Raw genomic sequence first — 17,543 nt, 5'->3', positions numbered from 1 at the left:
ATAGACAATATTCGTATAGGAATATTCGAATATCATATACGGAAATCCTACAACATTTCTATACGCAATCCGGATAGCAAATTTCTATACGATTTTCTCATACGTGTGTATTCAAGACAGTCGATGAATTCAATCTAAATCAACGTAAGTCTAAATGCCCGTTTTTTCAGAAACATTGAACTGTAAAGGTCAAGTCCATGAATCCATGAATTCTCACTTGTTACACAAGAAATAAGTGCGGTTGAAACATTTTTGGGAAAATTAAAATAAGTGAATTTGTAACATCTGTGGGGTTTAATTAATTGGCAAATTAACTTTTACATGTCTACACTATCTCAATGATTCGTTATATTAATTACATTTTTGGTATCTCGAATAATCACAAGGTTATTGACTGCTGAAAACAACTCTTATTACACCATAAAATAAAAAACACGATTATTAGTTTTTTACAGAACAAACTCGCCAAACATCTACAAAAGAAATATTAGCTTCAACCTAACACTTAATGAGTGCAAATGTACGTCAAACAGAGGTAATTACAATAAATTAAAAAAACGCATATTGTACAAATGACTACAGGATGTCATAATCAACAAAGAAAAATAATCAGTAAATACCTTAGAACATGAAAAAATAGATAAAAAACAATGAATGAGACTCAATGAAACTTCACAAGTGATTTCTTAATTACTACTGGCAGAAAAAGTACCGCAAAGTCGCGCAGATGTCACGTCCCTCAAGAAGGCTCTGACGTTCACGCGAATCGCCATCTTGTAAATTCTGAAACAGAGGAATAAGGTGATTTATCAGTTGAAGTTTGCTTCGATTTTTGACTATGAATTCAAATTGTACAAAATTTGACGATTATGCACTGTTAGCGATTCTCGGTTTGAATTTTCCGTGCCAAATTCCGGAAATTTTTATCGTGTTGAAGTTCCACTGAAATTTCAGGAAATCTTGTCGTTGAAAAATGGAATATTCCAGTGATTTTCTGTTCAAATGATTTGGAAATCAATAAAATACTTGATTTTTCAGTTCAATTATTCTGTGAAAATTCAGAAAAATCAGGAAAATTCAATGAAAAATGGAAAATTTATGTCATTTTATTGCTAAATATTCATGTTCTACTGAAAATTCAATCAAGTTGTAAAATTTATCTGACTCCCACTGAAAACTCATGAATTTCCGTGAATTCTACTTAAAACTTGAAATTTCATAACCATTTTTTCCTTAAATCCGATTCCATCTCAGTTTCATGAGATTTACTATATGTTTCATGAAATATCAACAAATTTCCAACAGTGACTATCTGCCTATAACGCCAAAAATTATTAAAAAATCGTAACGCGTAGAGGCTACGCGCTGCAAAAGTGAAACTTCTTAGTTCCATCTTTAAAAAAAAATCCTACTTTCGGATTATTAAGTGGTGAAATAAGATTGATAAAGTGAGATACCGTGGACTTTCGTAAGTAGCAAGACCAAGGAACTGGAATATAATAGGGGAAGGTGTTGCAAAATTATGTAAAAGAATTTTCATTGTCAATTTCATTGTTCAATTTCCATTTATTGCTTCTCTAGAAATAATAAAATGGGTTTACGATAACTGACATTTGAAATTAATACTCTGAATTCCAAATTCACATGGACAACCTAACTAACCCATTGCGGCACGGAGCTAACAAAAAGTATCAGTGTGAGGGAAGTGGGGGGTGCGTCCGAGCATTAGTACGCCATAAGAGTAGCGGGCGGCGCACGCACACTCCTACAAAAAGATGAAAAGTGGGGTACCGTAACGTGCCGCAATGGGTTAAATTTCACGCGGTGAGGCTGTTGCTACATGAGAATTGTAAGCATCGAACTGCTCTGTCAGTTTCATTATTACAACCTCTAAGAACCTGTGACATCGAGCGATCCTGTCTGATTTTTCCTTACATTCTCCCACGACGCCACGTTAACTTCTCCCACTCCACTTGCGTTACATCTCCACTCTCGAGTTATGTATTTCATTGAGAAAAGAGTTCACTCCCACCGAGCGCACAGCAGTTTCACTTCTAAAATAAGGAAAAAATATGGATCGCATAGATTCCATACGAAAAAAAAATCAACAAAAGTTTTCCTAATTAATTGTTATGCTTATTAAGACCTTCACTATTCCTCAATCAATTATTTAAATTCACTCTACACTGCCCGGACGCATTTAGCGAGTTTCCGGCACTGGCACGTAAGACAAAATTTCATTCAACATGGGAAAAAATCATTCATCTGTTGGAAATAATTTGTTTTCTTTACAAATTTCGGGAATTACGTTATTCTAAAACTACAATTTTTTAGACACTTCAATTGAAAAACTCCAGTTCTTTTCTATCTTTCCGGTTAACCAGTCAATGGCAATTGAAGAAAACCGACGTGTTGTGTCGTTTCCTTCATAAGGTGACCAATTTAGGGTTAAACCTTTGAGGACGTTAAACGAGTAGTTTATGAAGCCTTCTACTCAAGAAATATTAATAGCAACCATATTTATTATGGTATAAACTAATAAATAAGAATAATAAAAGAACCAGTCATACCGGTGGGGATCATAGCAAAGCACGTCGTCGAACGACTATTTTGTATCAAATTGTACGAGATAATAAATCTTTCGTCTATTGGAGAAATGTAAAACTCACAATTGCTCATGTATTTTTGGCTATTACGACTATAAACATTATTTTGAAAAAAAAACCTTGAGGAAGTTCGTTTAAAAGAATAGCGTATAAATTAATATATGGGTTTTCAAGCAAAACTTAAGAAAAATGATTAGATTCGAGTCAAAAATGGCGATAAAAGTCTGAAATTTTCAATCAATGGGATTTAAATTATTCCTGATCAATTGTGGTATCTACTTCAAGAAGTTCGATGTTTTTTAATTGATTACTTTACTGGGGGAATATTAATTTCAGCTTGGGAGATTGCAGAACATGTTGGGAAAGAAACAGTGTGAACCAGAACGTACTTTATTTCTCCAGTGCAACAATGTAGTGTAATAGACGAACTGTCTGAAATTCGTGTTTCAAATGAATGTTAACAGGAGCATTAACAGTGATCGTAGATGTAGTCTCTATGGATATTCATGAACTTGCACTTTGGCCCATGTCGATGCATGTAAATGAGTAGAGAAGTCTCGCATCACTTCCTGCTCATTCCCTTACCCATAATTATTTTTCATTTGGCTCATTCGATTTTTGGTTTCGGGTGATAAGGGTGAGCCCCTGACTCTCATCTGTGCACAATCCCCAGTGGTATATTCAGTGTATGTTTCATAATAAGACAACAAATTATTGGAAAACAGTTTTGTGGTGATGAATACACTGAGAGAGGAAATTATTTCGGCCGAAAAAATATATGTTCCACGGGAAAGATCGTTTGTCGTGTTGAATCAATTTGGTTGTAGGCGAAGAAGAAAGTTTTCACTAAAAAATGATCGTTTCCGTTGAATACAGTTGTTTAACAAAGAATTAGATGAGGCTGCGGCTTTGTTAAGGATATCCAAGTACTTTGGCTAGTTTTTCTCCAGTGAAATGCTTTACTACTTTTGTAGTCGAACATCAGAGCTTTCATTTGAGCCCCATGTGACCCTAGTTTCCGGACATTTTACAATGATTTTAGTGTTAAAACTGTGCAGGTTTGAATTTGAATCTCGATATTGAACCGTTAGAAATGATTACATAATAATCCGATAAAATTTTTAGACTCCAATTTTCAATTTCTGTCATTTATTCTAATCATTCTACCAAAAGACAAGAATAGAAATCTAATTTATGGGGATTCTTCCATTATTTAAAAAAATATATCGATTTTAAAACTTTCCAAAGATAGTGAAAATTTAATTTTTTCTATTCCTTCCCGCCCCCGTTTTTTGCATTTCCTAAATATCTACTCGCTGAAATATTAATATCCCTCTAATACTTGAAGAAAAAAAGTGATTCGAAGTTTCTGCGGACATAAAAGAAGAGAAAAATCCATTTTCTAGCCGGTTATCTCTTTCTGATTCTTTTTTATGTCATTTCATAATAGTAATTGGAATTCGACCGTAGGAATGAGGAGTACCGATATCCTTTTATCATATGAAGGGAAACAGATTTTACAAAATTTCTGCATGCCTAAAAAATAAGGTTTCCGAAAGTTTAAACAATTTCAGTTATTTAAAATTTCCGTTAGTTATTCGTTATTGTAAAAAACGAATGTTAAAAAAAAATATTCCGAACAAAATGTAATTGGAATTACGTTGAATATTCATGATTTTTTTCAAATTTTTCTCCCGTAATTTAATTGATGATTGAAAATGGTTGAATCTGTAGAGTATTTTGTATCAAACTGTAAAAGATAATTGAATATTCTTAAGTGAATGTTATTCAGTAGTGCACATATTTTTCTTGTAATCACTTATAATTTCCGTAAAATTAATCATAGTTTTGAGAAAAACTTGAATTCGGTTGCGAAAACTGTGTTATTGGCAAAACTAAATAATTTCTAGGGGAATAATTTTTCTTTAGGAAAAGAATATTCTTTCCTCGTGAATGTATTTTTTCTATGGTGTACTCCTGTGGGGTTCTCACAGATTAAATGATGAGGTACAATTAATTATACTTCTTCCCGCCGAAAGTCCGAATTTTCCTAGGAATATTTCTAGTGGTCGACAAAAATTCAATTTTTGTGATTTTTATCAAGTTGGTTAATTTCGCTCAAGTAAAACTGTTCCACTCCATCAAATATTCTCGCGTAGAACACCTAATTTTTCGAAAGAACCAATTCTTTCTCTCAGTTAAATTTCGAAAATAAATCTTATAAATCAATTATCTCTGAAACAGATGAGTAAGATCGATCCGAACAATTCAATCCCCGCATTCTATGCGGGGAAGAGTGTTTTCATAACCGGTGCCACTGGATTCATGGGGAAAATTTTGGTGGAAAAATTGTTGCGTTCATGTCCGGAAGTGAGGGAAATTTTTGTTCTGTTGAGACCGAAGAAGGGATTTGGAGTTGATGATAGACTCCGGAAGTTGTTATCACTGCCGGTAAGTCCCAAATATTCCAAACCATCCGAGTGCTTAAATTACGAATCTCTCGTATTTTTCTTAAGGTGTTTGATAAATTGCGAAAAGACCGGCCGTCGGTTTTTGATAAACTGATCCCAATTGTCGGAAATACTGCGGATGAGGGCCTGGGAATACCGGACATCGAGAGGAGAGTTCTTATCGAACGAGTTTCAGTAGTTTTTCACGTGGCTGCTAGTGTAAGATTCGACGACAGTCTGAAAGAAGCTATTTTTCTCAACACTAGGTCTACGAGGGATATGTGTATTCTTGCGGCTCAGATGAAAAATCTGAAGGTGAGTACCCCCAATATAACCATTCAAATAAATTATAATCTTCGGAATTTAAATTGTAAATCCTCAGGTCTTTGTGCATGTTAGCACGACTTATTGTCAAGCTGATAAGCCAGATGTTGAGGAGAGAGTTTATTCCTTCGATGTTGATTGGAAGAAGACGATAACAATTGCTGAGAAAGTGGATGATCGACTTCTCAAGCCTTTCACGGCCAAGTACTACTATTACTGTTATCAGATTCATTTCAAGTTCACCGAAAAAAATTTTCTAGAAAAATTTATGTCATCCATAAGTGATTTACAACTTACATAAAAATTATTATGTAGGGTAGCTGGTGTATGTACCGTCCACTTAAGAGAAATGAGTTTTTTTTCCAGCCTCGCATTCTACAAGGAGTCGTAAACGGTTAGAATGGGTTCTTCGAGGTGTTTACTCGAAGATGTGAAAAGGACAGATTTTTTATCAACATTAAACATATTTAATTATGTAATTCAATTGCCATCGGGCAGTGAGCGATGGAATCGAACTTTGAGGGTAATACCGCCCGGCATGCGTCCAATACCGCCCACCTTGTTTTCATGAATTTTTTGAGCAATGCAGACCAACTGTTGTAATTTTCCCCATTTTCATCCTTCGTTTCCATTCTTTGGCTCCATTTTGAGAAAGATTTCGCGTGAATAATAATAAATTATACTGAATTTACCCGATGGTCCAGTGGCCACCGACTACCCCAAACAATCGAGCTGTCACTCGACCGCTCTCTAGCTGCAGAGTCTAGCGGCCCTACAGAAACCCTGGGCGGCATTACTCACAAACTCTGGGCGAAATTACCCACAAACGCGGAAGCTGATAAAATAGACAATAATAACTGATGAAGATATTTTTCTACTATCGAAAAGGTCGCAATGGACGTGGAAATGTATAACGAATATATCTTTTGCACTCCATTCAATTATGGACGAATTGAAAATTTGAAAAATCTTAAATTCTGGGATCGAAATATTTTAAGAATTCGGTAGGAAATGATTTGGGTTTTTTTTTAACGATGTTTTCACGGGAGAAAATTGGAAATTTCTTTTGAAATTACTTGTTGTTATTATTAAATACTTGCAATAAAAAAATATAAAAAAATTTCTCAGCCAATCCTGAGGAATACTGGTGGGTGGTATTATCCGCTGGGCGGTACAGGCGCCAGCTACTCTAGAACCAGAAAAAATCTTGTGTAGCATGAAAACACTTACCCTAGAACCAGAGAAATTATTATGCTACACCAAAAAAATTATTGGAGGCCCCACAATTTTTCTGGTACCGCACGAGAATTTTTCTGATGCGACACAATAATTTTTCCAAGTGTGCGGATTGTGTTTCGTTTGCGGTGCTCAGCACATGAATTTTCTCAGAAAATTTTTCTCCATGTACCCATTTATTTGATGAATATCAATTACTGAATGAACATTTTTTGTCAGGTATCTGGACAACTTTCCAAACACCTACACTTTCACAAAACGCCTCGCCGAGCAAGTTGTCTCGGACTACTCGCACGCAATCCCCTGTGTGATCTTCAGGCCATCGATTGTGGTATCATCCCTGGAAGAGCCCATGCCCGGCTGGATTGACAATTTTAACGGGCCTGTGGGGATGCTGATCGGAGGTGGAAAAGGCATTCTGAGGATTCTCTTTGGGGACCAGCATCTCAACGCTGATTTCATTCCCGTGGACATTGCCACCAAGGCTATGCTGACTGCAAGTTGGAAACGTGGGCTCATACCGTACGATTTACATATTGATGAATCAGTCGATAGTTTCATTTATGGGATCATTCGAGTATGCACTGATAAAAAAAGTTAGTTATGCTGAAAAATCGCGTGTTCCATGGGAGAATAATTGATGGAGTGGAACAGATTTCCTTGAGGGAAATTAACCAATTCCATGGTGATGCATCCATCTTCATTGAAAATTCAGCTTTTATGAAAATTAAATTTTTACTTGTATCCTCTTTTAATTTCTCGGATAAACAGTTCTATTGGGCGGACAATGTTATTGGACAAATGCAACGATTGCAAAATGATTGGACGAATAATAATTGTTCAAACAGTACAAAATCCGAATTATGGAATGTTCATTTTTCAGGATAACCGCAGATCCGTCCGTCCACGTGTACAATTGTGCGTCAGCTGACGTCAAAAGTGTCTCCTTCGAGGAGCTTAACAACATGGGAATGCGTGTGATCGATAAGTATCCGCTGGAGGGTAATGTCTGGCGTCCAGGAGCGTTTCACACAAAATCCAAGACCGTTTACTATCTGTTGGTTCTCCTGCTACATCTTTTGCCTGGCATGGTCATTGATACAATCCTCAAGTTCAGTGGACGAAAACCAATGTACAGTTGATGCTTTTTCGAATGCACGAAAAACAATTACGGAAAATCAGTTCTGGCTTAGCGTATTTTATTCATTTTACCGAAATGTTGAGTCGATGCTTTCGTTCAGGCTTATATGTATCGATGTGATATGCTTCGCGGTGACAATTGCACGATTGAGAATTTTTGGTTGAAATGTCCGGTACAATTCTTGGAAATTTACATCAAGTTACAGATCTACTGCAACTTCGCAGAATTCCATTAGTTAAGGTTCACAATTTGATGAAAAAATCAATGAAAAAAAAATGAATATAAATTTAATGGATCGGATTTCTTTCCAATAGAATTTAGAAAATGAGGTAAAATCGAGCATTTCTCTGTTGTCGTTTTTGAGTTATTAACGATTGATTATTCAACTCTGCCCGAGTTATTCAAAAGTATCATGAGGCAATTGTTTAGACTATATTTTGTAATTCCAACACAAAAAATTGAAAACTTGTATTGAACCAATTCAGTAGCGAAGTGGTAAAGGGAGATAAATCAATTTTGACCATTGACCAGTTTTCAATCAATATCTCGGAATCTAAGGGAGATAGCAAAATTTTTGTTATAACCTTTTTTGTGGAGCCGATTGAGTGCTACAGCAAATGTAAGTACGAAAATTTCGCTATCTCCCTTAGATTCGGAAATATTCCTCAAAAACTCAACTGGAAGATAAATCGACTTATCTCCGTTTACCACTTCACTACTGAATTTGAAAGCGTCCGTTCAGAATAAACTAGGGTTGATTTTCTCACACAGTTTTTTTTCGGGCATAACTTGAAGATCCAATTGATCAATCGATTGTCTCATTTGAATGATCTCTCCAGGCTGGTTAACCTCCATCGAAAAATCTACAGTGCAAATAGCGCTCTCGCACATTTCCTGATGAATCAATGGAACTTCCAGAACGCGAAGATGAGGAGTTTACTGAGCGATGTACCACCGGCTGACGTTGATACTTTCGGATACGAATATGCGACTTTCGATGCGAATCGCTACTTCAAGTAAGTCAAACTTCGATTTAATTTTGTGGAAGGAATAGAAAATGCATTGAAATTATTTATTCGCAAATACAGCACGGAGAAAAAAAGATTCGCTTCCCTTAGGTGGGCGGTAGATGCGCACTGAGAGAAAAATATGATTCTTCTGACTATATTCCATCACCATCGAGTTATAGTCAAAAAGTCCTCAACAATTTTTCATGGGTTACGGTAACTATGGCCGGAGAAGTAATTACTACAATGGAATGTAGTCATTGCAACTATTTTATAGTTCTCCTCACGATAGATTTGTCGTGGTTACTTTTGAACTTTGGTTAGTTTAACTGCATTTTGATTTGCAAAAATTACGCTTGTGAAGTTACTATAATGTTATGTGCCGCATACAAAAAAAAGCGTATCGTTCACCAAAACTACGACAACTATTTTCTTATTGTAAATCGAACTTCAGGTTTTTCTCTCAGTGCACCAGTTGCCCTACATTATTTTTTCCGTGTGTTAGATCATTGAATTATTATTCAGAAATCACACCCGAAGGGTTGGTTTACATGAATCTTATAAATAGATTGTAATACAGCTTTTATTCACACTTGAACTTCATTTTCATGTCTCTTTTTTTTCACATCAAATGAATATTTCTCTAATCATAAAGAAGTTTTATTCATTCGAATAAAGACCGTAGTAGTTGAAAATAAAATCATTGACTAGTCCGTGAAGAAAACGAGTTTATCAATATGTAATAATCTTTTATTTGGAATGCATGAATTATTCATTTCATATAATGGAATTTTTTTCATCGAAATGAATAGTTTGTTTTTTCTCTCGTATACTCTTTCGGGTTCTTACGATTTGTTCCCTTCCCACCCTCCAACCCCCTGAAGCGCATTCGCCGAAGGGAGGGAAACCTCACTTGAGGGAAACAGGTACATTCATCTCGTGCGAGACTACCTCTCGGCAACTGAAACCGTGAAATTTAGAGTGTCACAAATTCCCCTCCCCCCCCTTCAGACGATGATCAAACCCGGGTCTCTGGCATGCCAATCCCATACTTGAACAATACGGAGAGAAAAATTCACTAAAAATTACCAGAAAAAAACGTAAAAATTACATTTCGAAACGTAATCCGGGAGCGAAGTAAAATTCAATAAGAAGTGTGAGTCGGAACTGAAATTGTACGAAACACCACGGAAATTCTACGATTTGTTCCGTAACAATTAACCATTCATCTGATGACTCACCGCTGTGGGAACCATAAGTGGTTCCGTATTTTTCCCCAACGATTGAGAAATTTTACGGAACGGTACATAGAAATAACTCACCAGCTTCATAAAACTTGTTGAACGTTCAAGAATTTTTAATTTAGTAGGCATAATAAGTCGGGAAGTTTCTGGAAGATTCTACCTCTTCGGGAAAAATTCCGTGACAATTTCGTACTTTGTTCGGTAATGAACCTGAAAATTCACTGAACGTTTCAGATTTCTTCTCTTCCATTCCTATAAAAATTTCCGGAAAACGATTCCCCATTGTGGATCACGTGAATTGTTCCGTAATTTTTACTGAATATTTCTTTCCGTGCATACAGCCACCGCCGTCGACCATCGAAATAAATATATAAATTTGTTAATTTCCAATAAACATACTGTCGAAATGAATGAAGAAATTTGAAAGAAAACTTTTGATTTGATTCAAACGCGTCATTTGTCTGTGTGTATTTCAGAAAAATCACAATTATTTAGTTATGGATTCACCAAAACGTATATTCCTCAATATTTGTTGAATCATAAATTGCGAGTCATGATTGCTGATTTATCAAATATTAACATAAACCTCCGTAACATTGCTAAAACGTAATATTGACAGATATTTTCAATTCCCTATGCTAGAAACTGTTTAATAGCTGCCAAACAATTCCTCTTGAAAGAAGACCTCGCTAATCTACCTGCGGCGAGACTCCATTACGAAAGGTGAGTGTGAATAATTCTTGAAAATATTGTCATCGCTTTAAATCAATATTTAAAAGAACGCTGGATTAAGAAGATAACGACTGAGAATACAATCACTTTCGCGTGAACAAAAGATTCTAGTGCAGAAATGTCTCATCATTTCTTAAGACATCTCACGTGAATTCAAATATTGACACATTTTAATGCAAAAATCATGTCTACTACGTAATCTTCAGGTTGTAACCTTCGAATGAAGATCAACATGAATCATGTAACTGATTGTCAAAAATGCATTTCGTTATCTCAACGTTGAATTTCACTCTGATGAGATATATTGTTATTTATTACGTTCATCAGTCGTATTTTGTTATGGACTTTACGAGTGACAGAAAGAGCCGCGCGATAAAGTTGCACAGAGAAAGGGAAATCCCAAGTATTAACTCTGGATTTTACAGGCACGACCATAGGAATACATTCCGCAAAAAATTCATGCCGGCACATCATCTGCAACAAGAATGCAAATGATAGTTGGAAAAAATTACGTGGGTGTATTCTGTAATCGTACCCTCGCTGTATTATCACAACCTTGCACAATATTGTTAAAGGTGTAATGTTGACCGTAGTATATCAAGAATAAGGTGTTGATTTCCCCATGGAAGTAAAGATATAACAAATAAAGATTTAACTGTTAGAATTTTCTTGAAATTTTGTGGAAGATATAGCAAATCTCATGGGAGTGCCATTGAAGCGGATTGGAGTAGAATTCATAATTTGATTGAATCTCCAGTAAAACATGAATATTTAGAAAGAAAATGGCATGAATTTTCCATTTTCCTGAATTTTCCTGATTTTTCTAAATTTTCCCCATCGTCCAAATAGTGAGTTAATCCGACTTTCACGAAGGAGGGATAAACCCCCAATAAAACGATATCAGCAGAACAATCTTTCAGATAGAGTTTATGTTCAAAAACGTACAAAATTTCGTCAAAATCTCTCCTCACGTTTCTCATACACTGTTCGAAAATTACTCCTGAAATTTCATGTAAAAAATCTTGAAATTTTTAACAATCACTCATTTACACGAAATTTCATGTATTTTGTGATTGAAAAATCAATTGAATTCTGGAGTATTCAATGGACCAGCAATTTTCAGGTCCACATAATGAAAATCATTAAATAAATTGAAAATTCAGTTCAATGTGATGTTTCAATTTCAATTTCTGCAATGAATTTGCAACTTCTAGATGCCTTTGAAATGATTGATAATCTAACATGGAAAACCCCATTATCCTGAATTAAAAACCCGACTGAGAGATTCCATGAACAATTTGTTCTTAAGTTGCATTCCAATTCACAACATTGAAACTTCAGATGCAACTACAGCTTAATTTTCAAAAAATTTCTAACAGTGTAATTCGATGTTTATTTTGTAACTGCAAGGCCAACTCACTGAGCTATTACCTCCACAATATGTTTGCTTCACTCATGGAAAACACACTTTATTGGTGTAATGAACTCCGTGCGACTGAGGACAGTTGGAAGGTTGACAACATACAGAATATGTCCTAGCTCTGGCTTGGGTGTGTTTGGTCGATGCCCGTAGTGTCGTTAGCTGAGAACAACTGGGTCAAATGCCGATGCACGAGGTCATTGCACGCGATTTTCTCAGGCTGATTCATCGGCGAACAAAAAAAACCGAGACAATTGCCCCGAATCAATGCACATGCAAGAAATTATGATACGGATGCAATAAATATCCGATATGTGGGCACGAGTGGTATATCCAGTTTCCTACCGATCTGGCATTATGAATCACCAGATGACCTCCAACGGGGGAATTCCAATTGTCTCACATCTTAATCAGTCCACCCTCTCCTAAACTATATCTCCCTTTTGGGCGTTGATATACTAATGCTTGAAATACTGGGTACTAACCGGGGAAATCCTTTTCTCTCTCAGACACGTCGTTCTTGACTTTGAAAAATACTCAACAGGTGCTATTTATAGGTTTCATTGTAAAAAAAGTATCGTCATTTGCGTCACACTTTAACATATTCGTAGTCGCGTGTAATATTTTTTCTTGCCTCGGTGGAGTAAATTATTCAGTTTTGTAGCTAGCTAGGTGTGTTTCTCTGATTTTGGCGAGGATCGACGACCGACTGCGATGTGATCCTTGGAGCCAACGGTTTTTTATGGTGTATCAGAGGATGTCCTTCTTGAAAACCGGTTGGAAATTGGCAGCAGCTCAGTCGGGACCCTGACTCAAGATGCATCCAGTGATAGGGGAAATCTGTTTACGCATTTATTATTCATCCACGTGTTTATGGGTCTACTATTTTTAGGACAGCACAAAGACGATGATGTCGCATTTAGCTATGGTATTTCATAGATTTCTCGGTGATGCGGATTTTGGTAGCAATAAAACTCCGGGAAATTTATCATCAATCACGTTAATGCATATAAATTGCGCAATTATAGTCTCACGTTGGTGGTGTCTCAAGCATTATTATGCATTCATGGGTGGCCTTGGAATACAACTAATAGACAATACTCCAATCAGTTGGTCAACGCTACGAATGCAATGAGCACTAGTTGCTACTGGGAAAGCTGTTTTATTGTGAATAGATAGAAAAAGATCAAATGTCGAGGTGGAAAGTTTTTTCGGTATATGATAAGCTAGTTTTCCTGAAGATTTCTGAACTCGATGGATGCTAATAGGTGTAGTCGATGCTTTATGCAACTTACATCATTCAGAGGGTTCCAAGAACTTAGTTTCAAGATCGAGACTGAATTCATAATCACTCACGTGTGCAAAATGAAAATGCGTTTTTTTACAAATTGTATTTCAATTTGATTTTCTTCTGAGTAGCGATGAGGAAAGAGCGGAAAAGCTGCAAGTCGCGGATGATTTTATTGCCCTGGAGATAATGTTGATTTTTTACGTATTTAGACAGCAGTATTTGGATGGTTGATTTTCAGTTGAGGCTGAAATTTTTGCGATGCAAGAACAAGAATTGTTTTCTCACGGATTGAGCGAGTAATAATGTCACCAGAAAAGTACCGACACTGTTAGAAAAAAATAAAATTTCATGGACAGTTGACTACTAATTCTCAGAACAGTGACACTAAATGCGATTTAGGGGAAAAAAATCATGAAATTTCAGGTTTCACTGGAAATTCAGTAAAATTCCGGAATTTTAAGCGGCATAAAGACGAGAATTCCTTAATTTATTGAAATTTCCAATCGAATATCAATATTCAGTGACCAATTACATTGAATTTTCAGTGAAATCTGAAATTTCATAATTTTTCCCCCCTAAATCGCCTTTAGTGTCACTGTCCTGAAAATTCAAGAATATATTTGCCGGAATTTTCCGGTTTTCTACCCATTTTCAGGGAAAAATGGAACTGAAATTTACAGTTCTCTCTGATTTTTCCACGAAATTCTGAATTTTCAATGACGAAATTCCTTGAAATTTCACTGGTTATTAAATTCGATGAAATTTTCCGAAGAGTGTACCGGAAATTTCAGACAAAATTTTTTAACAATGTATTCGAAATTTGCCAATCTACCACGGATTCGTTGTTTAAGAACTTCATAAGAACCGCTTTCTCACAAGATGTAAAAATCGAGTTAGGAGGGACACACAATCCCCGTTTGGTCTATGGCTCACGTGCTAGAAGCCCGCATTTCATTATTTATTATCTCCTATACCGTGTATACTATAGTACAGCTTGCTGGAATTTTTTCAATAACTGGAAGATATTATAAACATTATCTATGAAAAACATGGGGACAATCGTAAGAAATACCTCTTTTCTGTGGATAAACCTTGACCTATTGCTTCGCGAATCTCGAATTCCAAAACCTCAACGTAAGACTTTCAGAAGGCTCAAATTGAGATCTTACCGTCTCAAATTGACTTTCGAAACTCTCAACTTAAGAATTTCAGGCTTCAAATTAAGACTTTTGATAATTTTACTTTAAGACCTTTGGAATCTTCAAATAAAGTACAATTTTTTTGGGTGCATGAATGGTTTGATTTGAAATCAAATTCGAATTCAAAACATTTGGAAGCAAAATAGACCAAAGAATTTCATATGCCCCTCGACTCTTACCCGGATATATTTTTCGACTATTAGCTCACGTACCAAACTCGCAAAGATTTTTAATGATTGATCCACTTTATTTTCCCACCACAAATCACTCTTTATCTAAATATTTTATGATGTAGTTGATTACAGCCTAATTTTACTCGTCACGTGCGTGACCTGGTTGTAATAACACGGCTATCAATGCTACTTATGTAATATTGAATATCTGATTGGAATATGTGACTTGACCAATTATGAGAGTTTGATTAGCCCACTAATGAATTTAATGGAGATGAACTAATTGAATTTAAAAAATCTCATATATGATGAATAATTTGCAGGATGGTATGGGTTGACAGGATTTTCAAGACCCTCTTCGCAGCCTTCATGATTTGGTTGAGTATCCGCAGTGGATTAGTCAATTGGATGTTATCAACCTTGGATTCTTCCAGCAGAATACTGACTGGCACGTAGGAACGATAAAGATTACTGCAAAAATCTGCAATCATTCCTCGGATCTCGAGGGAATTCAATGTATTCTGATGTATCCATCAGTAGATAATTTCGCCGAATAAATTTGTAATAAGTCATGTTATTTCATTACAAAACAAGGTCTAGACAACAACAACAACACAACTTCCCAACTGGCAATAACCTTCAGTTTAGTTGTTTTCTTTTCGACGGACCTTGGCCATTTTTTTTCAGTAGAGGTCACGTCCACGTCCAATCAAATGTGCGGTTTTTTATCGTATGAAAGTTATATGCTACGGATAAAGTGCTTTCCGACAGGAACCGAAATGGGAAAATTCTTTAAAAAATCTAGCGCTAAAAAATTCAATCATTTTTTTGTAAGTTGTCATAAAAAAACGAGAAAAAATCAAGTTTAAATTTTTCCATATGACGGCATGTGGCTGTATAGGAATAAAATCGTTAAATTCTCCTTACCAGGATTTTTGATGGATTGACTTGAATTATGATTTCCATAAACAAAATAGTGACGAACAAAAATATGTAACCGTCTTTAAAAATTCAATAAAAATATTCGAAACAATAAAAAAAGATTGTACTTTATTGATGTGTCATGACCGTCAATTTGCATCATACTACAATATTACTGTCTCTAAAAATTCGGAACAAAAAATCGAAAAATTGGAATTTGCAAAAAGCTCACAAATTTGATTGCCGTCACTATAATATGCACGTGATAACCAAAATTTAAGTGAATCCATCAAAAATCATGGTAAGAGGACTATTTTAACGATTTTATGCCTGTACAGCCACATGCCGTCAATGAAAGAAATTAAAACTTGTTTTTTTTTTTAATTTTTTGAGTATAAAGAGTGAGTACCAAAATCACAAACACAGTAAGTGTTTGAATTTGAAAATTGCAGTAAGCTGCAATTTTCAAATTTCATGGCAGTTTCCTTTCAATTTTCTACAGAATATTATCTATTGAATTTTTCTCATCTGAAAAATCTGCAAAAAGCTGCGAAATTATTTTTGCACAATTGTCGAGAAACTAAGAGAAATTCCATTACAGAATTTTCAGTAGAGTTTTCCTTTTCTTTTTTTTCATGCGTACATTACTGATGATCTGTTATAGAGACCTATACAAACTCAACTGTCGAAAGCTCATGTACACAATGTAAGAGTTGAATGAACAAGGAAAAAGTCCAAAAAATCATTTCCAGGAGATCTTCAGCAGAATTTCATTACTGTCCTCGCCATTTCGTGCAGAATGCCTCTTCACGACGTAGAAATCACCCATAAATTCATCATTTCATGCACGGATCTGTCAGAGAATAAGATATCTACCGGAGGAGTTGGCATAGGTCGGGTAAATGAGCGTCAATTGTATTCCTCACGCAGCTATTTCTACCTTATGGAAATATGCAAGGACTATGTAAATGCACTCCATAACTCAGTGTCCGTTAAGTGCATAAAAAATTGTAATCTGAATGTTTTGTTGTGAAATAAACATGCATTTAACGTTATCTGTAAAAACGACTATCTAAATTCAAGTGGTAAAAGCACTGACGCACTACAACATTCACTTGGAACGTTTAATTGTGGTTAAAGACCAACCGCGATCTGGGATTTCCTGGGACTAGATGCAACGATACTGACGTCAATGAGGTAAACCATCCGTACTGGTGCAATTATTGCATAAAATTGTTGTAAGATAAATTATAATGTGAATAATTAAGCTGAATGAACAGTGTAGCTGCCGAAGATCGTCATTCTTCATAGCATGATGACGTTCAACAGAAATCTCACAGATAAGTTATGGAATTTGCGATCTTCATTGTCTTTCAATAATTTTTTTCCTACAAGTACATCATTTTTTCTGGATACATTATCGGTTTTTTTACGCGTGCTAAAATCGAAGAGCTGCTGATCAAAAGGCGAGGCAGTCGTTTTGCGCAGACTTTCTCAACGTACATTAATGATGACTCAATAACACCCCTATCTGATCCATTCCTCCGATGCGGACAATTCGCTGTCGGTGAACAGCGGACAACTGGCTCACGTGCCCATACGTTATGTCTCTTCATGAATCTTTGTTTACACACAAGAGGAAGTTTTGTTTTTCTCGGCTACATCACACTAATTACAATGTTTCACCGCAATTGTATACAAATAGGTGAAGTATGCTCAACTAGTCACGTGTCGGAGAATCGTGAGCTATGTTTATGACGGAGTGAGTCAACTTTTGAGATTATGGAGAACATCGTAAC

The 17,543-nt window shown here is 35.8% G+C and overlaps 2 protein-coding genes across 4 annotated transcripts in view; one reads left to right on the top strand and one right to left on the bottom strand.

Annotated features, from left to right (window-relative positions):
* Window positions 1–275: 275 nt before the first annotated feature.
* The window catches only part of LOC107040500 (reticulocyte-binding protein 2 homolog a), a 28,187-nt gene continuing 10,919 nt past the window's right edge, over window positions 276–17,543 (bottom strand). For 2 of the 3 annotated variants that reach the window (XM_015260609.2, XM_015260611.2), the window contains exon 7: window positions 276–783. The gene's annotated coding sequence lies outside the window, so the exon portion shown is untranslated. Of the gene's footprint in view, window positions 786–17,543 lie in introns of all 3 variants that reach the window. The other variant, XM_015260610.2, reaches the window with a different exon arrangement.
* LOC107040498 (putative fatty acyl-CoA reductase CG5065) lies at window positions 3,232–16,799 on the top strand. The gene is made up of 9 exons (XM_015260607.1): window positions 3,232–3,292; window positions 4,851–5,057; window positions 5,123–5,371; window positions 5,439–5,584; window positions 6,836–7,138; window positions 7,500–7,748; window positions 8,597–8,773; window positions 10,651–10,731; window positions 15,147–16,799. The coding sequence occupies exons 2-9, from the start codon at window positions 4,851–4,853 to the stop codon at window positions 15,277–15,279; spliced, it is 1,545 nt and encodes a 514-aa protein (XP_015116093.1). The 5' UTR covers window positions 3,232–3,292; the 3' UTR covers window positions 15,280–16,799.

This window comes from Diachasma alloeum, unplaced genomic scaffold (assembly GCF_001412515.2).
Source record: "Diachasma alloeum isolate Michigan unplaced genomic scaffold, Dall2.0 Dall_scaffold_00336, whole genome shotgun sequence".
NCBI classification, from domain to species: Eukaryota; Metazoa; Arthropoda; class Insecta; order Hymenoptera; family Braconidae; genus Diachasma; species Diachasma alloeum.
Note: the sequence above shows the minus strand (reverse complement) of the source record. Positions and strands in the feature narration are given on the sequence as shown.

What these genes read in the sequence shown, in the direction of transcription:
- LOC107040498 (XM_015260607.1), top strand. Translation starts at nt 4,851, where the DNA reads ATGAGTAAGATCGATCCGAACAATTCAATCCCCGCATTCTATGCGGGG. An exon ending in CTCAGATGAAAAATCTGAAG is followed by an intron (nt 5,372 to 5,438) that starts GTGAGTACCCCC and finishes GTAAATCCTCAG; the next exon opens with GTCTTTGTGCATGTTAGCAC. An exon ending in TTCAGTGGACGAAAACCAAT is followed by an intron (nt 7,749 to 8,596) that starts GTACAGTTGATG and finishes TGATCTCTCCAG; the next exon opens with GCTGGTTAACCTCCATCGAA.